Genomic DNA, 18,132 nt, shown 5'->3' on the forward strand with positions numbered 1-18,132 from the left:
AAAAAGCCACAAGATCTATTGCTGTGACCCCAAGCCCTGGTATATCTAGTTACTGAAGGATAGTTTGTGTGGCAAGATTTTGATCTTTTGAATAAAGAAAAATATTTTCATTTGCCTGATTCTGTTACACATATTTGATACAAATGTTGAATTTCTTTCAAGACGTTTTGGTTAGACTGATGAGTAGATCATTTGTTCTCCTAAACTGACTGCATTCTAACAGACAGTACTGTAAGAAAGGCAGAATAATGGTGTGTATGTATATGTAAAAAAGAGAACTCTGCTTTGAGGGTGAAACTAACCATGAAGTAGAAGGTATCACTATATTTTTAAAGTTCAGCTTGAAACCTAAGTATTGTCTCTTAGTTTAAGGAATTTTTGTTCAAGATGCAGAAAACATTATTACACACTTTTGTTGAAAGAAGAAACAACATCTTTCTGACACAGTAACAACAACAATGTGAAAATGCCTCTCTGCTGTGTATCTTGGAGATTTAGGGCACTACTGCTCATGTTCAGGAGCTTGATTTCCCTAATACCTGGCCAGACCAGGTGAGCATAAGCAATATGAATTACCAGCAAGTCATTCTTCTTAGATAATGACTGATATTGATGTCACCTTTTTCTATAGTGCTAAATTGGTCTCTGCTGCTGAGCAAGCCCAGTTAGACCTTTGCAATCCACAAGCTGGGGTGAACATTTTTGTAATGAATCATTCTAAATTCAAGTGCACTGTCATGAACTGGCTGGAGTTATTTCTCTTGTATTGATGATACCAGAATCTTATATGCTATTTCCACAAAAGTCACTGTCTTTTGATATCTCAAAGATTTTTCCTGAATGAAAAGGAAGTAACTAGAGCATTCCACACACATTTCTTGACACCTGAATGTTTCCCAACACATCCATTCTCCTTACATCAGATACAGCTCTTCAATGATTTCCATAGAGACACATTTGAGGTTAAGCATTGTCAAAGTGAAGAGTAACCTGCAGCAGAGCAGCAGCCAGCCCCTGCTGGCAGAACAAAATTGTTATGAAAGGGTCCTTTCTGACCAGGTACAAAGTGCTCACCCCCATCTTGCTGAGGTTTACTGGCTGGCCAAGGGCCAGTTGCCAGATGTGCAGATCAAAATATGACCTTCAGCTAGGGAAGTACACTGTCAGATGCTTCATTTCAGGGAAACAGGCAGTCCTCTTTGGCTTTGTTTGAATCATGTCTCACGCCTATTGCAGTGTTATTCCATCAGGAAGAAGGGATACCAAGACACAGAACACAAGCTAGGCCTGTGCACTGGATGCGCTTTCTATCTGGTTCTATATTTTAGTGTTGCACTTAGAAAATAAGTCATTGTTTCATTTTGAATCATATAATAGTGTTTGCCACATTTTTCCTAGAAACTATAATTTTTAGATACTTAAGTAAGTTTATTTTCCATTAGTAAATCAACCATTGGTACACAATAAAAGCGACAACAATTAACCACATGGCAAAATGTGGCCACTTTTTCTATATTTTAATTTTTTTAACAGCTTTATAAAGAAGTATTTACAGAAAATTCTACAATTACATCTAAAAGGAGGTTGTAGCCAGGTGGGGGTTGGTCTCTTCTCAGTTAACCAGACACAGGACAAGAGGACACAGACTCAAGCTGCACCAGGGGAGGTTTAGGCTGGCCATTAAGAAGAAGATCTTTACAGAAAGAGTGATTGGGCATTGGAACAGGCTGCCCAGCGAGGTGGTGGAGTCACCATTCCTGAAGGGATTTAAGAAAAGACTAGATGTGACACTCAGTGCCATGGTCTGGTTGACAAAGTGATGTTAGGCCATAGGTTAGACTCAATGACCTCAAAGGTCTTTTCCAACCTAATTGATTCTGTGATTCCATAAAAAGATCAGTTATATCTGTTCACTATTATTTCAAAAGTTTGTGTGACTATTGCTATTAGTAAATACTCACAAGGAAGCTCTGAAGAACCTATACATCGTTATTCATTGGAGAAGAGAAAATGGTGCCCTTTGTATAGTCCTGGTATTTATTTTACAAACTGGTTTTGATCACCAGTTATTCTGAGTACTGACTAATTCAGATTTACTGCACCTTACAATTTTCTTTTTGCTCATCTTGTTCAGATAACCCTTGCTCATTTAGGGAATTTTTTGCTTTGTGCATCGTGCGACTCTCCCTAGTGTTATCAGAGAGAGGTTTTGGGGATTGTTTCTGCAGGCAAAGTGGTGACCTTGGTGTAGAATTCATTGGTGGAAAAGCTTGGGACCGCTGCTCATCATTTTCCTGTAACACAAACAAAAACATCCTTGTTTTACCGGTAATGGAAAACCATATTAGCTTTCCGCCTTGGGTTGAAAGGCTTGCTGCAAAAGACTAAATATTGGGAATTTGCAAAAGACAGACTTATTGGAAGCAGAAAAACATATTTTTAAGGCACTTATCATTCTGAATACACAACACAGGAAGGCTTGATAACTCTTGTTTTGTTGTGGTATGAGATGAAATATCTGCTACGCTGCTGGCAAGCTATTTTCCAGGAGCAGAAAACAGCTACACAAGGAACAGACAGTACTATTAAGCTGTTTACTAAAGTACCTGGTAGTGTGTATCAAGAGCTGTATTTAATTTTTTCTCTACATATTCTGCAAATGTAAAGCACAGGTGTCACTTTTTTGCTGACATCTGGGCAGAAACCACTGCTTTCACATTTTGACCGATGTGCAGTCAAAGCACTCAATTTAAATTCTACATTAAATTCACACAGAAAAGTGAATAAATTTGCATATGAACATGACAGGCACTTTTTAAGCACCTTGAGAAATTTGCAACAGTTTAAAACTAGGTATTTGAAATAAAGTAGATGCAAGTATCTGTCAAAGAGAAGGAAACAAGGTTTACTTCACTTTTAAAACAAGACACACCATTTGTATTAATATAAAGCATGAAACAACATGTTTTAGTGGTTTCAACAAATGATGAAACAATATGAGCAATTCCTCCAGAAATTCCCAATGCACATCATCTTGAAATAAAACCAATACACATTCAGCAGTGTCTGAGAGAAGGGCACAAATTCCTGGAACTGATGACTTTTGCATATTTACAGTTGGGGGGAACAAAACCAACACTGAAATGTTAATAACTGCAATCTAGCTGAAGGTGAGGAGTAGCCTGTCCTTGGACCTAGACAATACAAGTTTAGACAAAGAAGAGGAATGTTTGGGAAATCCCTCCTTCAGTTAAATGAGAAAATATTATTACTGATTAATTGTTTCTCGCTATAACCCTGACTATGGTCAGCAAGAGTCTACAACAAGCTTATACCATGCTGGCAGGTGATTACTACACAACTTTCTCTGACTGAGGCTTCCTTTCTTTTTTGCACTACTCAGATTCTTTACAAGCAACACCATTTGTTTCTAAGGTTATAGGGAAACAGACAGGAGTATAAATAAAATTTATTGGCATCATTTAATGAAACAGTAAGAAAACACAGACCTCCAGGCAATGTCTGTAAGAAGCAGCAACTCTTGGCAAGTGGGGTAATTATCACTTGAAACAACATACACAAATTCAGTGGACTCACTTTCACTGCAAAACACCAATTTTCTATTGCTGTATCTCCAAAAAATTATGGGTCTGATCTGATTTGTCTTCCCAATGGTGCTTTCTGGCCTCAAAAGCTATACATCCACTAAACTATGTGGCATTTGCCTTTACTTACTTTTGGTATCTCGCCACATAGTTTATGTGCGAGAACACAAAATAACTGGATTAAAAAAAAAAAAAAAAAGAAAAACCCAAAAAGCAATGTGCAAGATTCTGGTGATTGTCAAGAGAATACTTTTGTGCAACCTGGCAAACTGGAAGGATTTTTATCTACTGACATATTTCTGTGTAGCCCTCATACAAAGAGCTACCAATAACTACTCTTTTATTGCTCAACTTGAGATAACATGGTTACAAACTTTGGAGGAAGTTTTGGATGACAAAAGGTTCATTTCTGCCCTAAAGCTGGAACAATTTTCTATAAACTGCAAACTATTTGCATCATCTTAGAAAGAACACATTGCTCTGATATACTGTGAAACATTCAGCAATGTGTCTATTACTGAAAACACAAAGCTAACGTAAACTTCAGTTACTAACTTTTTTTTAATAACAGTCCACTTTCAAAACATAATTGTGTAGTATTTTTTTGTTTTGATAGCATCAAAATCTGGTAAGCATGACCAAGCTGGTCTAGTGGAAGGTGTCCCTGTCTGTGGCAGGGAGGTTGGAATTAGCTGATCTTTTAATGTCCCTTCCAACAAAACCCACTCTTTATAATCCAGATGTTCCCTATTTACACATTTAATAGTCTCCCTTATATCTGTAGTTATTCTAGAAATTCCAAGAAGAGCTGTTTGCAGCAAACTTCAAGATCAGACTCCTAAAGGTTAGTCTTTTTGCTGATTACTTTCTCTGCAACCTAAGAAGTCACAGTAAAAGGAATATCTGCTCTTTAATATCTGTTATAAGAAACTGAAAACATACCTGCATTGAATTTACATTTCCCACTGGTTATTCCTATGAGCTCACAAATAAAAGCATATGAACAATTTGCACATTGATACTATGGTAAGACCTACGTCATGTTTCAGTCATTCAGTATTTATGATCTTCTCTCCACTTTATTGTTGAGGAACATAAAGAATGCTATGTCCTCAAATTCACTTGGCAAGATGAATATATTTAGTGAATGCATTAAGTCTTCCCCATGACTTTCATACCCAGATAAAATTTTTCCAAGTTACCTTTTGTGGTTTGCTGCCACCAGGTGTCAAAGAGCAGCGCTCACCAAGATGGTCTGGTCTGCACTTCTGTGAGTCCTGTGCAGGCAAAGGCCTCTTCTCACATGAGGAAGCCACATGGGGACTGGATCTGAGGTGCAGTGTTGTTCTACGTAAAATGTAAGGGCTGACCTTGCCCCTGGGGATGTCAGCAAACCCTGAAAAATAAACAGCTTCTATAAAAACCTAAAGCAATCACACTTCCTCAAATGGATTTCTTTTTCCACAATAGGAATAAAATAGCTGATTGAAATAAATCATCTGTTCCATTGGAGAAAATGGAACAAAGAGATTGCTGAATAGATCTTGCATATTCCAAAATTCAAATGCAAAACTTGTGTATCACAGAAGAACCACTGAATTACAAGAGCAATTCTATAGAAAAAATAAAAAATCAAAAAAGTGTTTGGTCTTTTTCTTTACAAGTACATTATTATGTGGAGAGTAATTTCAAACTGAAAACCAGTACTAGTTAATTCCTGATACCATGGCATGATGCTCTTGATTTTTAATACTTTTCTCTGTGTAGAACTATTTATGTATAGACTGGTTATTATCTCTCTATCTAGCCTAGAAGACAAACATGAACTGGCACATATGTCCTCAGAACAGGCCTACTTTTAGAAGATCTAGTAATGCTGGTAAGAAAGTGAAATGCAAATAATGTTTAGCTTTAGAAATCCTGACTTCTGGGAGTGACCACCAAAGTTGAGGCTATTCAGTATCCCTATGGTTTGTCCTTTAATGACAGCAATTACATTAATTATAAAGGGCAGGTTAATGGGTAGTTGAACTCACAAGACATTTTTCAAGCCCTGATTCGTGCAGTCTTCTCAGTTACCCTCAGCTGCAGCAAACCCTTATATAGAGTACCAGGCTGCCTAATTTCATGGCATTCACAGCAGACAAAGTGAACTCTCATGAAGATAAGAGTTAATTAATTAATCTTCTCACAAAGATGAATGTCTTACTGCTGTGGGCAAGTCAGTTTCAACTCAGGGGATTTTAGTTGATTTAATGTTTTGCAAATTAACACACTTTAATTATTGGTATTGAAAGAAATAAAAGCCCACAAATAAGCAAACACTTGGAGAACACACATGGGCTTCCCTCCAGACATCACTCCTTCCCAGTTTCTGGTCTTCAGTTGCCTCCCTGCACACCACACCTGTGAGTGAGGTGATGGAAGCACAGGAGACTGCCAGGACCACTTAACTCTTAGCAGAATGGGAATTATTAATCCAACAGAAATGTATTCTGCTGGCTAACACTGGCACTCCACAAAAGCTAACTTGGCACCAACTGCCACATCTCTTATTGACTCCTTTCACCTTCCATCACTACCACCAAAAATGTTTGCCTGGTCACCAATTCAGAGTGAAAGCCATTCAACAAAAGAGAAAAGCACACCTGCTGTACTCAGAGAACATTTGTCTTTACAAGACATAAATACCTTTTTGCACTATTTCTGGAAGCCCATCCAGCTCACAGTCAGTGTTGTCCTGACCCTGCAGATTTTGAGAGATATCACACTTCCTTTTCTTTTTCAATGAAGTCACTGGAGCAGGAGATCTTGGTTCTCCATTGTCTTTCCTGCTGTCTTTACATCTTTGCCTTTTACTTGAAAGCTTAGTGGTACCTTCATCTGACCTTCTGTCTTTGACAGAGTGTTTGCTCTTTTGCGTTAATGACTTCTCTGAATTCAGCAAAGGAGTGCTGACAGCATCACTCGCTCGCTGTTTCAGCTGAGTACTCAACAAACTGACTTGTGTTTTTAGCATCTCATTTTCTTCCTCTAGTTTATGATATTTAACAATAAGAGAGCAGTATTTCTCCAAGTTCTCATTTGCTTCCCTGGTCTTCACTTCTGTAGATTCCTGCAATTCTTCCAATTTTAATTTAATTTCTTCTGTAATGGCATTATCATCAGCATCTTTTCAAAGAAAAACATGATTATTCATATAACTGACATAATAAAATAAGCATATGTAAGAATTTATAATGCAATGGTCACACATCTTTTAATTACACGTTTTGTAACACTGCAACTATAAAAAAAAAGACTGTGAAACAAATTCAGTTATATGATAGGCATAATAATGTCCCTGTTAAATAGAGCACAAATACATAAATTGTGAAAAGAATCCTGACCAATGCATGGGGAAACATTTTCCTTCTCATTTTGTAATTTCTGAACACTCCATTTGTACCCTTAACTTGCTTTAAGTATCATTTGCAATACAGTGCATCTCATGAGGTGAACTAAAATATTAAGAACAGAGCATGAGAATCAGAGGGGAAAGCTTGCTGGAAAATGATAAAAGAATTCACACACACAACTTCATAAGAAAAACATCCCTTTTCTTCCTCAAGTCACTTACACCAAAAATGTAACATTTAATAAATTTATTCAGAACCTAGTGTTGTTTCTGAGAAAAGAAACAACACCTTTAAGATAAAAAAGATTAGCTAGATTTTAAAAATGTTTGACATTTGCACTTGTAACTTTTTATGCTAGTTAAGAATCATGCTCTGTACTAGAGCTGCAAATGCAAGCAGACATTTTAGGGAACAAGAAAGTTTTACAGATTAATGCACCACTATGAAAGCATTAAGACAATCTAGATTCAGTTACCTTCTTTATTATGCTTCACCATAGCCACATTTTCCTTCTTTAGCAGCTCATCATGTTCAGCTAGTTGTTTCTGCAACTCTTCCTTTTCCTGTTCCAGCTGCTTGCAGGATTTCATCCACATCTGCACTTTACTGTGGGCATATTCATTTTCCTTCTTCAGCTGAATTATAATGTTACTATTATCAGCCTAAAAAATAAGAAATTCAGTTATTTCACCAAAACATAATTCCTCCTTTTAAACATCATAATATCAAACAGAGTAACAGTAAAAGATCTCCAAGATCATCAAGTCCAACCTTTGGCCAAACACCACCATGTTAACTAATTCATAGCACTAAGGGCCACCTTGAGCTGTTCCTTCAATGCTTCCAAGGGTGCCAGCTCCACCACTTCCCTAGGCAGCCCTTTCCAATGCTTTACACTGTTTTCTAAAGGAAAGAAATTCTTCACAATGTCCAACCTGAACCTTTTACCATGCCATTGATCTGGTACCAACCTGCGTGCAAATACCACACAGTGAGCAGAGCCAGAAGCCTTCTCTGCTACACTGACACTACCTTGGGTATGTTTTCTGGCACACATCCACAGGACTTTTAATCCTTGGACTGCTCTTATTAACCAAATTAACACCACAGTGGAGGGCCCTAAGAAGAAAGAACTCTTGAGCAAGATGAGCATTTTGTAATTCAGTGTTTACTTGCATGTAAATTGAATTGACTGTTTCTTCAAGAGTGCATTTATGAAGACAGTAATTCCTAAAGTGGGAGTGCTGAGCTGGAGCCAGAAATCAATCAGACAAAATAGATCAAAACCACCCAGAAACCAAGAAAAATGCAGGGATAGGATTATTAGTACAGAAGTAGAGTGTATGTACAGTGAAGCTTCACCTGTGCTACTAAAAAGCAAACCAAGAACATGAAGAGCTGTTCCCAGTCATCAGTAGCTCACAGTATGTGGAGCTCATATTCCAGCATCCCTGAGGACAATTCTGTCAGAGAATTACACTAGTTAATACCTGTAGTGAGAATTCCATATAAAATGGAACTGAAAAAGCTGAATCAAGAGCAATCCATCAAGACTAGTGCTTAGGGATAGACCATGGTACATTTTACCATCAAAGTAATTCACAAACAAAACAGAGGCACTGCAAGTCTCTCTGAGTGAATTCTAACCACATTTTTGCGCACCTACAATGCTCACTGTAGTCAATGGACTGCTGTGTTTAGGTCACACAAACCAATTCTAGGTGATCTCAGTCATGGCACACAGAGCAGAATTTTTCTAATGCACATCAATAGTAACTATGTTTTCTCCAGGCTCTATGTTCTCTTTAGTGAAACAAAGGCTGCACCAAAGTCAAGCCACAGTTTTGGAGCACTGGTTCCCAATCCTATGTTTATTTTACTACACAGTGCCTGGAATCTCATGCAATTGGTCATACTTCAGGGTTTTTCTTACCTTAGTTTTTAGGAGTTCTCCTAAGGACTGATTAGCTTCTTTAAGGGAATTATTTAGCTGTTCTTTATTTGACTTCAAATGCTCAATTTCCAATTTTTGCGAGCTGATAAAGTGCTCCAGTGAACTAATCTTCTCATGACAGGCCTCAATTTCTACTTCATTCTAAAGAAAGAAAATGTGCCTAATTACTATGATACCAAAAAGGACACTGAGTTTCATTTTAAAGATGTACCTAACAGCATATCACAAACCCACAGGAATTCCACAGCAAATTTAATAATTATGTTTTAAGGAGTTGAACATTAAAAGGGTAATTTGTCTCAAGTACGTATTTTCAATACTAGAATCTTGCCTCTAAGAAGACTGTCAGAAGAAAACCCTTATATTTTACTATAACTTGCTTTTACATCTACTTTATATTAATAAGAATGAAAACTATTAAGAAACAATTATACTAAGTTATTAGCCTGTGTTCAGCTGGCCTCAAGTTCACAGACATTTCTGCAGTAAAGTTGATGGCTCTTTGCATATAGCACATCTGACAAATGTATTTCCAACAAATTTGTCCTTATATCTTGAACTGGTTAAACTTTCTTCCCTCTTCCTACCAAAAAAACCATTTCCTGGATTAAACATACTGTTGTTTTCCCTTTTTCAAGGTTATAGTCCTAGTGAATTTTTTTATAGATCAAATGCGTACTGAGTTCTGAGATAAATTAACTTTTTAGAGCTTGTCATGTGGAAAAAAGTTAACACATACTGAGCTCCAAGGTAAGTATATGTAGATTTTGGAAATATTGTTAGCAAAGATAAATTCTTTTGCAATAGGATCAGCAAAACTTAGTAAAATACATAGAACTCAATTAAAAACTCACAGCAGTACTCTTCCTATTTTCTAACTCACCTTTTGGTTTGCTTCTGTCAGAGCATCCTGATGCTCTTTCTCTGCTTGAAGTAGTCTGTCTTGGTATTCTGATATCTCTCTTTTAATTTCCCTTTCTTTTTCTTGTAGTTGATTCTGGACCATCTCCAAACACCTGGCCAGTTCATTTTTTTCTGAAGTTGTGAGATGCAGCTGAACCTGTAAATAGTAATAGTACATTCTTTGGTATTTGGAGTTATCTCAATGGAGGAAAAGTTAACCCATTAAACTATTTGAATCGGAAGCATTTTTGAATTTTCCAAAGTTTGGTAAGAAAAAATATTCAACAGTGGCTAAAACACAGTGTAATCAAAGAAAAGAACATCTGAACACAAAAGGTAGGACAAGAGGCAAGGGAGGTTCTCTTAAAAGAAAACAAGTGCAAGTTTGCCAACAGCATTAAATCAAGCAGCACTGCCAAAATCAAAGCTTAACCTCTCCAAATGTTGCTCCCTCTGACTGTGACTTGAGAGGTTAAGGGTCACTTCCTCACCCTCTTTAAGATGACAAAACTTTCTAGGCATTTTCATCCATTGTTATAACTACTTTTTGGAGAGCTGGCTTGTATTTCCATTTAGGATTTCTAAAAGTTGCAGAAATATCTGTTCTTTTCCCATCCCACTCAAAATCCTCAATGCCACATTAGAAACAAGCCCCTGGTTATAGAATTTTTTAAATAAAGTTAGCAGGTCAGATGATCACATAAACTGGTTTAAAGACATACACAAATAAGACCTAAAGTTTTCTAGATGATAAAATAGCCTCTAAGAATGAAATACAAACAAATTATAAACAAAGGCTCCAAAAACTGGTTCTTCCTTGACTATGTCCTGAATTAAATTAGCACTGAAAGTAGTTTTGAGAAATGCTCTATATTTATCTGCCCTCCTCAGTCTGATGATTGAAAACCTGTAGTAGAGAATTTCTCAACACTGAAAAATGTCTAGATGACCAGCAGTGGCCTTTATGCTAAGAAAACATAGTTTGGATGGAAGGAAGAGGGGGAAAAACTACTAAGTAATCATTTTATCTCAGAAAAGAACATTGGATTTTTTGAAATTTGGAAGCAATAACCTCTAATACTGTACATTATCACAGATCCCCTTGACTAGCCTCCAGACAGATACTATACTTGAGCATCTGGCTTTGAACACAGAAATCATGCAGATAGAATAACTTACTTTGTTCTTTTCTGAATGTTCTTGAACACATTGCATTTCTTCAGCAAGCTTATTTCTTTCTTCCTGTAATTTGGCAATCTCCTGTTCAGTATTATTTAGCTTGACTTGCAGCTCAGTTTGACTTTCAGCCAGTTCATTTACCTGAAATAAAATTTTCCAGAATTATTTTTAATGCATGTGTCATGACTGCCAAAGAATCTACTTATATGTAACAGTTTTTAAGATGGATTATTTTATTCCCATAGTTGGTCAAGTTTTAAGCAAGAGTCACAACAGGGTAATGATGTTTTCACATGGCAAGTGCATTATTGTTACTTCACTTTCTTTGGAGCTTCCAAAACATGTATTCTTGATATGAAAACTCAGTCATTCAATACCAATTTGTTCTTCCTCCTTTTCTTCCACAGGAAAGAGGAAACTATTCTGCATTATTTGATTGCTTAAACTTCTACTTTCAAGCTACCTTCTCATTCATCCTATGCAAAACAATGCCCTGCTTTCCAGCTCTGTAACTTCAACGAACATTTATGATTGTACGGAAAACGTAATTTTAAAAATAGGATGTTTCCTGCAAAAGTCTGAGGTTAAAATTATTTTAGGATTTAATTTATTAAGGAAGTGATAAACCCAGAGGACACTTTATCCTTCCTCCTACAAAGGGAACTCTGCCCTAATGGAAATGATATTACCTTTTTACATAGAGTGTTCTTTTCACAAAGCGTAGATTCCAGTTCCTTCTCAAGGTCCTTATAAGACATTTTTAGAACATTCAGGATATCCGGAGAGGTTTCACCATCAGAAAAACATTGCTCCTTCAGCTTCAACTCAGCAATCAAGTTCTGCAGCCTCTCTTTTTCCTGGTGCCAGCATTTAAGTTCACGCTGCATGTGAGTCAGCTGCAAAGACAGTGCTTCTGTATCTTTCACCTGCTTTTCAAGAGCACCATTTTCCAGCACCTTTTCATCGAGTTTTTGTTTACAAGCCATCAATTCTTGAACAAGTACTTCCCTTGCTTGATCCAATTTGATGTTTTCATTTTTTATTTCCTGACATTGCTGTAACAGCATTATTTTATCTTGCTCAAGACGAGCTACCTGATCAATCAGGACTTGTTCTTTGGCTCTAGCATCTGCTTCCTCTTTGCATGAAAACTCTAACTTCTCACTCATATCTTTGAGCTCAGATTTCAGCAATGCCACAGTATTTTCAAGCTCAGCTTTGATTTGTATCTTTTCTTCCTCTTTTTCTTCCAACTGTTTTGCTGTAGTCAAATTTGAAGACTCTAGTTCATGCAATCTTCCTTGCATTTCTTTTAAATCTTTAGCCAAACACTCTTTTTGTGAGGTGAGGACATCAATTTGTAAGTTGGAACATTTCAGCTTTTCAGTCATCTCTTCCATCTCTGTTGCTAATGTTTCTGCCTCTGCTTTGGCAGTCTCCAACTCAATAACTGTATCTTCTAGATTTTTCTCTGACATCTCCAATTCCCTTTCAAGCCTCTCTATTTTATCCTGAAGAGAGTCAGCTTTCCGTTCATTGTCTCTCAGCTTTTCAGCAATGTGACGTTTTTTCTTCTCATCAGACTCAATTTTTACTTTCAGCTTCTCAATTCCACATCTCAATTGGTCTGCTTCTTTCTGTGCTGCGCTGAGTCTTGCAGCAAGTTCTCCTTTTTCCATTAACAAGCCTTCCAAAGATTTGGAAAGCTTTGAATTTTCCATTTCTGATGAACCTAATTTATGCTGCATCGTTCCCAACTCTCTTGCAATCAGCTCTTTTTCTTTCTTTGAATCTGCTGCTTCATTCTGGAGTTTTTCTTTTTCTACGGTGAAAGATACAGCATCATTTTCTAAACTTTGCAGCTTCTGAAGAAGACTGTCTTTTTCACTGGATAATTGATTTGCATCAGATTTTGCAGCCTCAAGCAGATTTGCTTGTGTCCTCACTTCATCCTCTAACCTTCTAATGAATTCAGTAGAATCCATTTTAGTTAACTCTAATTGTTTCAATTTCTCTTGTAGCTTTTGGTACTTCTGATCCAGTTCTTTTTTGCTTTCAGACAAAATACTCAGTTCTTGGCCAATATAGTTTCTCTCAGCTGTGACTGAAACAAGGTGCTCTTGAAAGCTAGAAATAGTTTTCAGATTAACTTCCCTCTCCCTTTCTAATTGCTGACATTTCGCCTGGAGCATTTCAATATCAGGCTCTGTGAACAAGGCATGGTTGTCAATATTACCTCGCTCAGATTTTGGACTCCCCCGCCCATTTTCAGCTGCAAGAAATTGTTCCTGATCAGCTCTCTTGGTCATTTCTACATCATCCAACATGACTGCTGCCTTAGGCAATCCAACTTTACACATCTCCAGCTCAAACTTGAAGTTCCCAGGTTCTTTTTCTGATGAGACTACATGAAGAGATAATTCCTGCTTATTGGCAGAAGCAGATCTGTGTTTTTCATTTATGCCACTGTTTTCTTCCTTCACAGCTACAGTAGCTTCCTCCAGTCCTGCAAAAGCTGAGCTATTTGAAATTATTTGTGCCTCCTGGAACTTCATTTCCGAGTTTGATTGCTCAACTCTTATTTTCAAGCCTACATGGCTTTGCTCTTTTTCTGTCTCATAGATCAGCTTCAAATTTTCATCAGTCTGTTGTTTTGCCTCTTCCTGAAGCATTTCAGTGGTGATTTGATTTTCACAGAAATAGCCAGCACTCAAAACCCCACTACTGGAAAATGACAGTGCACTGGCATGGTCTGAAGGGCTGGTTATTTTTCCTGACGTATTTCTAGACTCATGTTCTCCAGAAATTCTCTCAGTGTAATCTTCCAATAATCTTGCTTCCACAGTCTCAGTTTCATTTTCACACACAAAGGCATCTCCTGCAGCCATTTTCTCAATGGGGATTATTTTAAGATTATTGTTTTTCAGAGCTGAGTTTTCAACAGGCACTCTTAATTTATAAGGAGTATTGTTTGCTTGTTCTATGTTCTGCAAGGGGTAAGAATCAACCAGTTAAAAAAAAAAAGGAGAAAGAATTCATATAAGAAAAAACAAGGTAAGTTTTAAAACTTCTCTTGAACTAGTAAAGCTCCCGCTCTTGTGCAAAATAGATACCCCTCCCTACTTCAGTCTCCTTTCTTACAGAAACATTTGACACTTGTTTATCCACACATCTTTGGCCAAAAAGGTTTTAAAGGTATTGAGGGAGAAATTTTAGTTAAATTTGCTGAAAGACTATGTGCAAAGATACCACATCCCTCTGTGTTTTGGGAAAATAGGTGTCTACATGACAAAGTGAATTACTATTAGCATTTCTAAAAGTTCAAAGACTACTTCTCAAGTATGGATTATTTTTCTTCTTCCTCCAAAAAGTAGTACTGCTTCTGGGAGGCACAATTTTAAACAGAATTTTTGCAGTAAAAAAAAATAAAAAATCTGAGTGACGACAATCAAAGGATTTACATAAAACTCATTTGCATGACAGCAATTACTTACATTTTCAATATCTGTGCACAGCAGCGAATGAGAACTTAAATCAAGGACCTGTAGTTGGAGTCTTGCTGCTTCCAGCTCCGAAGAGAGATTCTCAGTTTGTTTTCTTTCTGCTGCCAGTTTGCACTCCATCTCCATAGTCACATTACTCAGCTTCTGCTGCCATTCTTCCTTTTCAGATAGATTTTGCTGTTTGAGATGATCTATTTCTTTCCTTTCAGAAAGTATAATTTCTTTCAGCTCTTGTATTTCCTCATTTTTCATATTCTCTTGAACATGAAACTGATCTTCAAGCACCTTGATGGACTTCTCATATGTCTGACAGAGCATCTGAAGTTCTTCAATTCTATTTTCAAGGTTGTATTTTCTTGGAGTAATACTCCTGAGCTCTCTAACAGAATCCAAATTGTGATCATTATGACGCTTTTCAACCAAAACTTCTGTTGCATCCTCTGAAATTACTTCTACCGAACTGTCTGTCTGATTCATTTCCTCTGTCCATTTGCATGAACCACTGTTATGAGAATCAATCACCTCACTTAGTTCTAATAAATGGGGATTTACAGAAAGGTCTGAGGAAGAATCTGTGGCCTTAGTTTCATCCAATTTAGGCAGCGTGTCATCTTGGCTGGATGACAGTGACACCTGCACAGAATCTGCATGAGCACTGCTCTGACTTGTCGACAGTGAAGAATTTTCTGCTTTCAGTATTTCAATACAAGACTGCAGCTCACATATCTTTGAGCTCATACTGCTGTGCTGTTCATATAATTTTAGGTGTTCATCTTGGAAAGTCAAAAGCTTCTCTCTTACTTCTGCAAAGTGTACTTTAACTTCTTTGCTGGACAATTTTAAATCTTCATAGTCAGAAGAACTGCATTCTTTAAGTCTGAAGGACAATTCCTTATTATCAGAACACATTCTCAGGTCACTGTTATCACTTTGATCCATAAGTTCATCAGGAAAACCAGCTTTCTCAGCTTTTAAATTGCTATCTGCAATCATTATATCATCTGTCTCCTCTTCCTCCTTATTAATACTTGTGCTACCATTGGTTTTAGCATCTTTCAATCCAGAGGCCAATGCAGTGTTTTCATTCTGCAACCTCTCACACATTTTCTCAAGCTCACTCAGCTGGTTTATTGTTACCTGCAAAGAGGATGCCAGCAACACTGATGAGGGACTTTCATCTATTCCTCTTTTGCTACAATCCTGGGAAATGTCACTGCAATTATACTCCAATGAGTGGCCATCTGCCTCTAATACTGTAAGCAAAGAATCTGCAGTTTTCGGTTCTTTAACAGACAGTAGTTCTTGCTGCAATCTCTCTTTCTCTCTCACACTTTTCTCAAGTTCTACTTCCATGCCTTTTAAAGCTGTCTCCAGCTGCATCACTTCTAACCTGCAGTTCTTTAGAGAGATTTCGCTATCCTCAAAATCCATTTGAAGAAGCTCAAGTTTAACCTGGTATTTATTCAGCTCAATGTCCTTTTCTTCCATGGACTTTCTCAACTGTTCTGAACAGAGTCGTTGCTCACAATTAACATCGCACACTAGAGGTTCATTTTTTATGGGTAGTTCCTTCCCCAGTTGCTCGTTTTCTTGAAATACAAAGCCACATTTCTCTTGCACCGTATCTTGTCTTGTGCTGACATTTAACCTTTCCTGGCTTAAACAGTCAAGCTCCACAGAAGACACATTTTGGATGTTGGAAAATTCTGACTGCAGTTTCTGAAGTTCATGAACCAAGTCCTTTTTTATTTCTTCTGAGGCTATTAGTTTATGTAAGATATCTTTGTTCTCACTAAGTACCTGTTCCTCTTGTTCTAATTTTGCTTTTTTTTCATCTAATTCAATTGTCTGTTCACTGAGAATGTTCATAATTTTTCCATTTTCTTCTTCTATTGATTTATACCTCACCTGCAAAACTTCAAGCTCTGTTTTGATTTCTTCGGTTCTTGACAGAATACGCTGTCTTTCCTCCTCATGTTTTCCAGACATTTCAGAAATTATTCCTTCTTTTTCCTTTAAACTATCATAAATATTTTTATTTGCCTCCAGTAAAGTTATTTGTTCTTGCTTTAAAGCACTGCTTAAATCCCTAAGGGCTGTATTTTCTTCAGTAAGTTCACCAATTTCTTTACTGTATGAGCAAATCATTGCAGTCATGTCCTTCTTCTCTGAATCCCATCTTTCAGACATGAGTTTCAGCTGTCTTAGTGACTCCTCAAGCAATTTATTATTGATCTTTGAATCCTGAAGCTCAGCTTCTCTGTTTTCTAATCTTTCATTCAAAGTTTGCAGTTGCATGTCCTTTTCCTCAAGAATAGCTGAAGTTTTTTCAACCAATTCCTGACGGGCTGAAATATCCGCTTGCAAATTACTGATGTGCTGCTCAGTTTCTGTCATGAGGCTTGTGTACATCTGTTCTACTGCAAATAACCTTTGTTCTGCTTCACTCTTTGTTTGCAGTAAGTCTTCATACTGCTGCTGCTGATTTGAATTCAGCTGCTTTTGAGCTGCTAAAGAACTCTCAAGAAGAGAGATATGCTCTTGTAAATTGGCCAGATCTTTAGTTTTTCCCATTTCTAGAAGAGCTCCTGCACATTCATGATCCAGCACTCCAGTGTTGGAGTTAGTTGCTGCAAATTGCAAATTCTCTAAAGGAGTCTTATCCTGTCTGCTTTTAACTTCTCCATCTTCTGTCATTTCTGAAGTATCTTTTGCTTTTACAAGACAACAGATTTTTTCATATTCACCAAGCAGATCATGATAGCACTGCTCCCTTTGCAGTCCTTGACTTGCTTCCAATTGTAACTTTTCTTCTACTTCAGCAACTTGGTTGGTGAGCTGGAATATTTTACAGGACATATTTTCTATCTCTTTGCAATACTTTTTATCAGAACATTCTGCTTTCTGTTTAAATTCTTCAAAAGCTTTTTTTTGTTCTTCCAATTCTGCACTTTTACATTCCAGCATATCTTTCAATTCTCTAATCTCTGTGGATTTCCTGTCATTTTCAGTTTGCATTATTCTAAGTTTCTCACTATGCTCATGATTTTTGCTTTGCTGATTTTGAAGGGAACCCTCCAAGTTATTAATATGAGCCAGCATACCTTCCTTTTCAGACTTAAGTTTATTTATAAGATTATCAGTTTCATTTTTCCATTGAGAAAAAACAGTAGCTTTTTTTTGCAATTCTTCACATTCTCTCTGCTTCAATCCAAGAAGTCTCTGCAAAGCTTCTGATTCTCCCTCCATCTTACTTATTTTACAGTCTTGTTCTTTAATATGATTATCTTTTTCCTTAAGGAGACCTCGGGTAGACTCTTGTTGCTTTTCCATGTCAGCTAAAGCTATTTTCAGGTTCTCCAGTGAAAGTGAGCTCTCTTGCCTTTTAAATTTCTCTTCCAGTAACTTCAGCTCCACTTCCAGAACAGCATTCTTATCTGTGGAAGAAAATACCATCAAATCTTTGTCAGTCAGTACTGGCAAGTCTTCTGATAACTTCCCAGATGAGGTGATACTATTTACTTTTACTATTTTCAATTCTCATCCTACTGCAAAGCATCACTCTTAAACTAGATCTCTGGATGAAGGAT

The 18,132-nt window shown here is 37.1% G+C and overlaps 1 protein-coding gene across 1 annotated transcript in view; it reads right to left on the reverse strand.

The window, feature by feature from the left end:
* Positions 1 to 2,092: 2,092 nt before the first annotated feature.
* Positions 2,093 to 18,132, reverse strand: part of CENPF (centromere protein F) — a 33,707-nt gene continuing 17,667 nt past the window's right edge. Inside the window, exons 11-19 of the mRNA XM_054280140.1 lie at positions 14,534 to 17,979; positions 11,729 to 14,026; positions 11,040 to 11,180; positions 9,841 to 10,017; positions 8,937 to 9,098; positions 7,479 to 7,665; positions 6,297 to 6,776; positions 4,808 to 5,001; positions 2,093 to 2,294 (exon numbers count right to left, since the gene is read on the reverse strand). Coding sequence (XP_054136115.1) covers positions 2,094 to 2,294; positions 4,808 to 5,001; positions 6,297 to 6,776; positions 7,479 to 7,665; positions 8,937 to 9,098; positions 9,841 to 10,017; positions 11,040 to 11,180; positions 11,729 to 14,026; positions 14,534 to 17,979 — 7,286 coding nt within the window. The 3' untranslated portion in view covers position 2,093. The remainder of the gene's footprint in view (positions 2,295 to 4,807; positions 5,002 to 6,296; positions 6,777 to 7,478; positions 7,666 to 8,936; positions 9,099 to 9,840; positions 10,018 to 11,039; positions 11,181 to 11,728; positions 14,027 to 14,533; positions 17,980 to 18,132) is intronic.

This window comes from Melozone crissalis, unplaced genomic scaffold, assembly GCF_028551555.1.
Source record: "Melozone crissalis strain CALT ecotype California unplaced genomic scaffold, PUWL_Pcris_2 ptg000027l_1, whole genome shotgun sequence".
Taxonomy (NCBI): domain Eukaryota; kingdom Metazoa; phylum Chordata; class Aves; order Passeriformes; family Passerellidae; genus Melozone; species Melozone crissalis.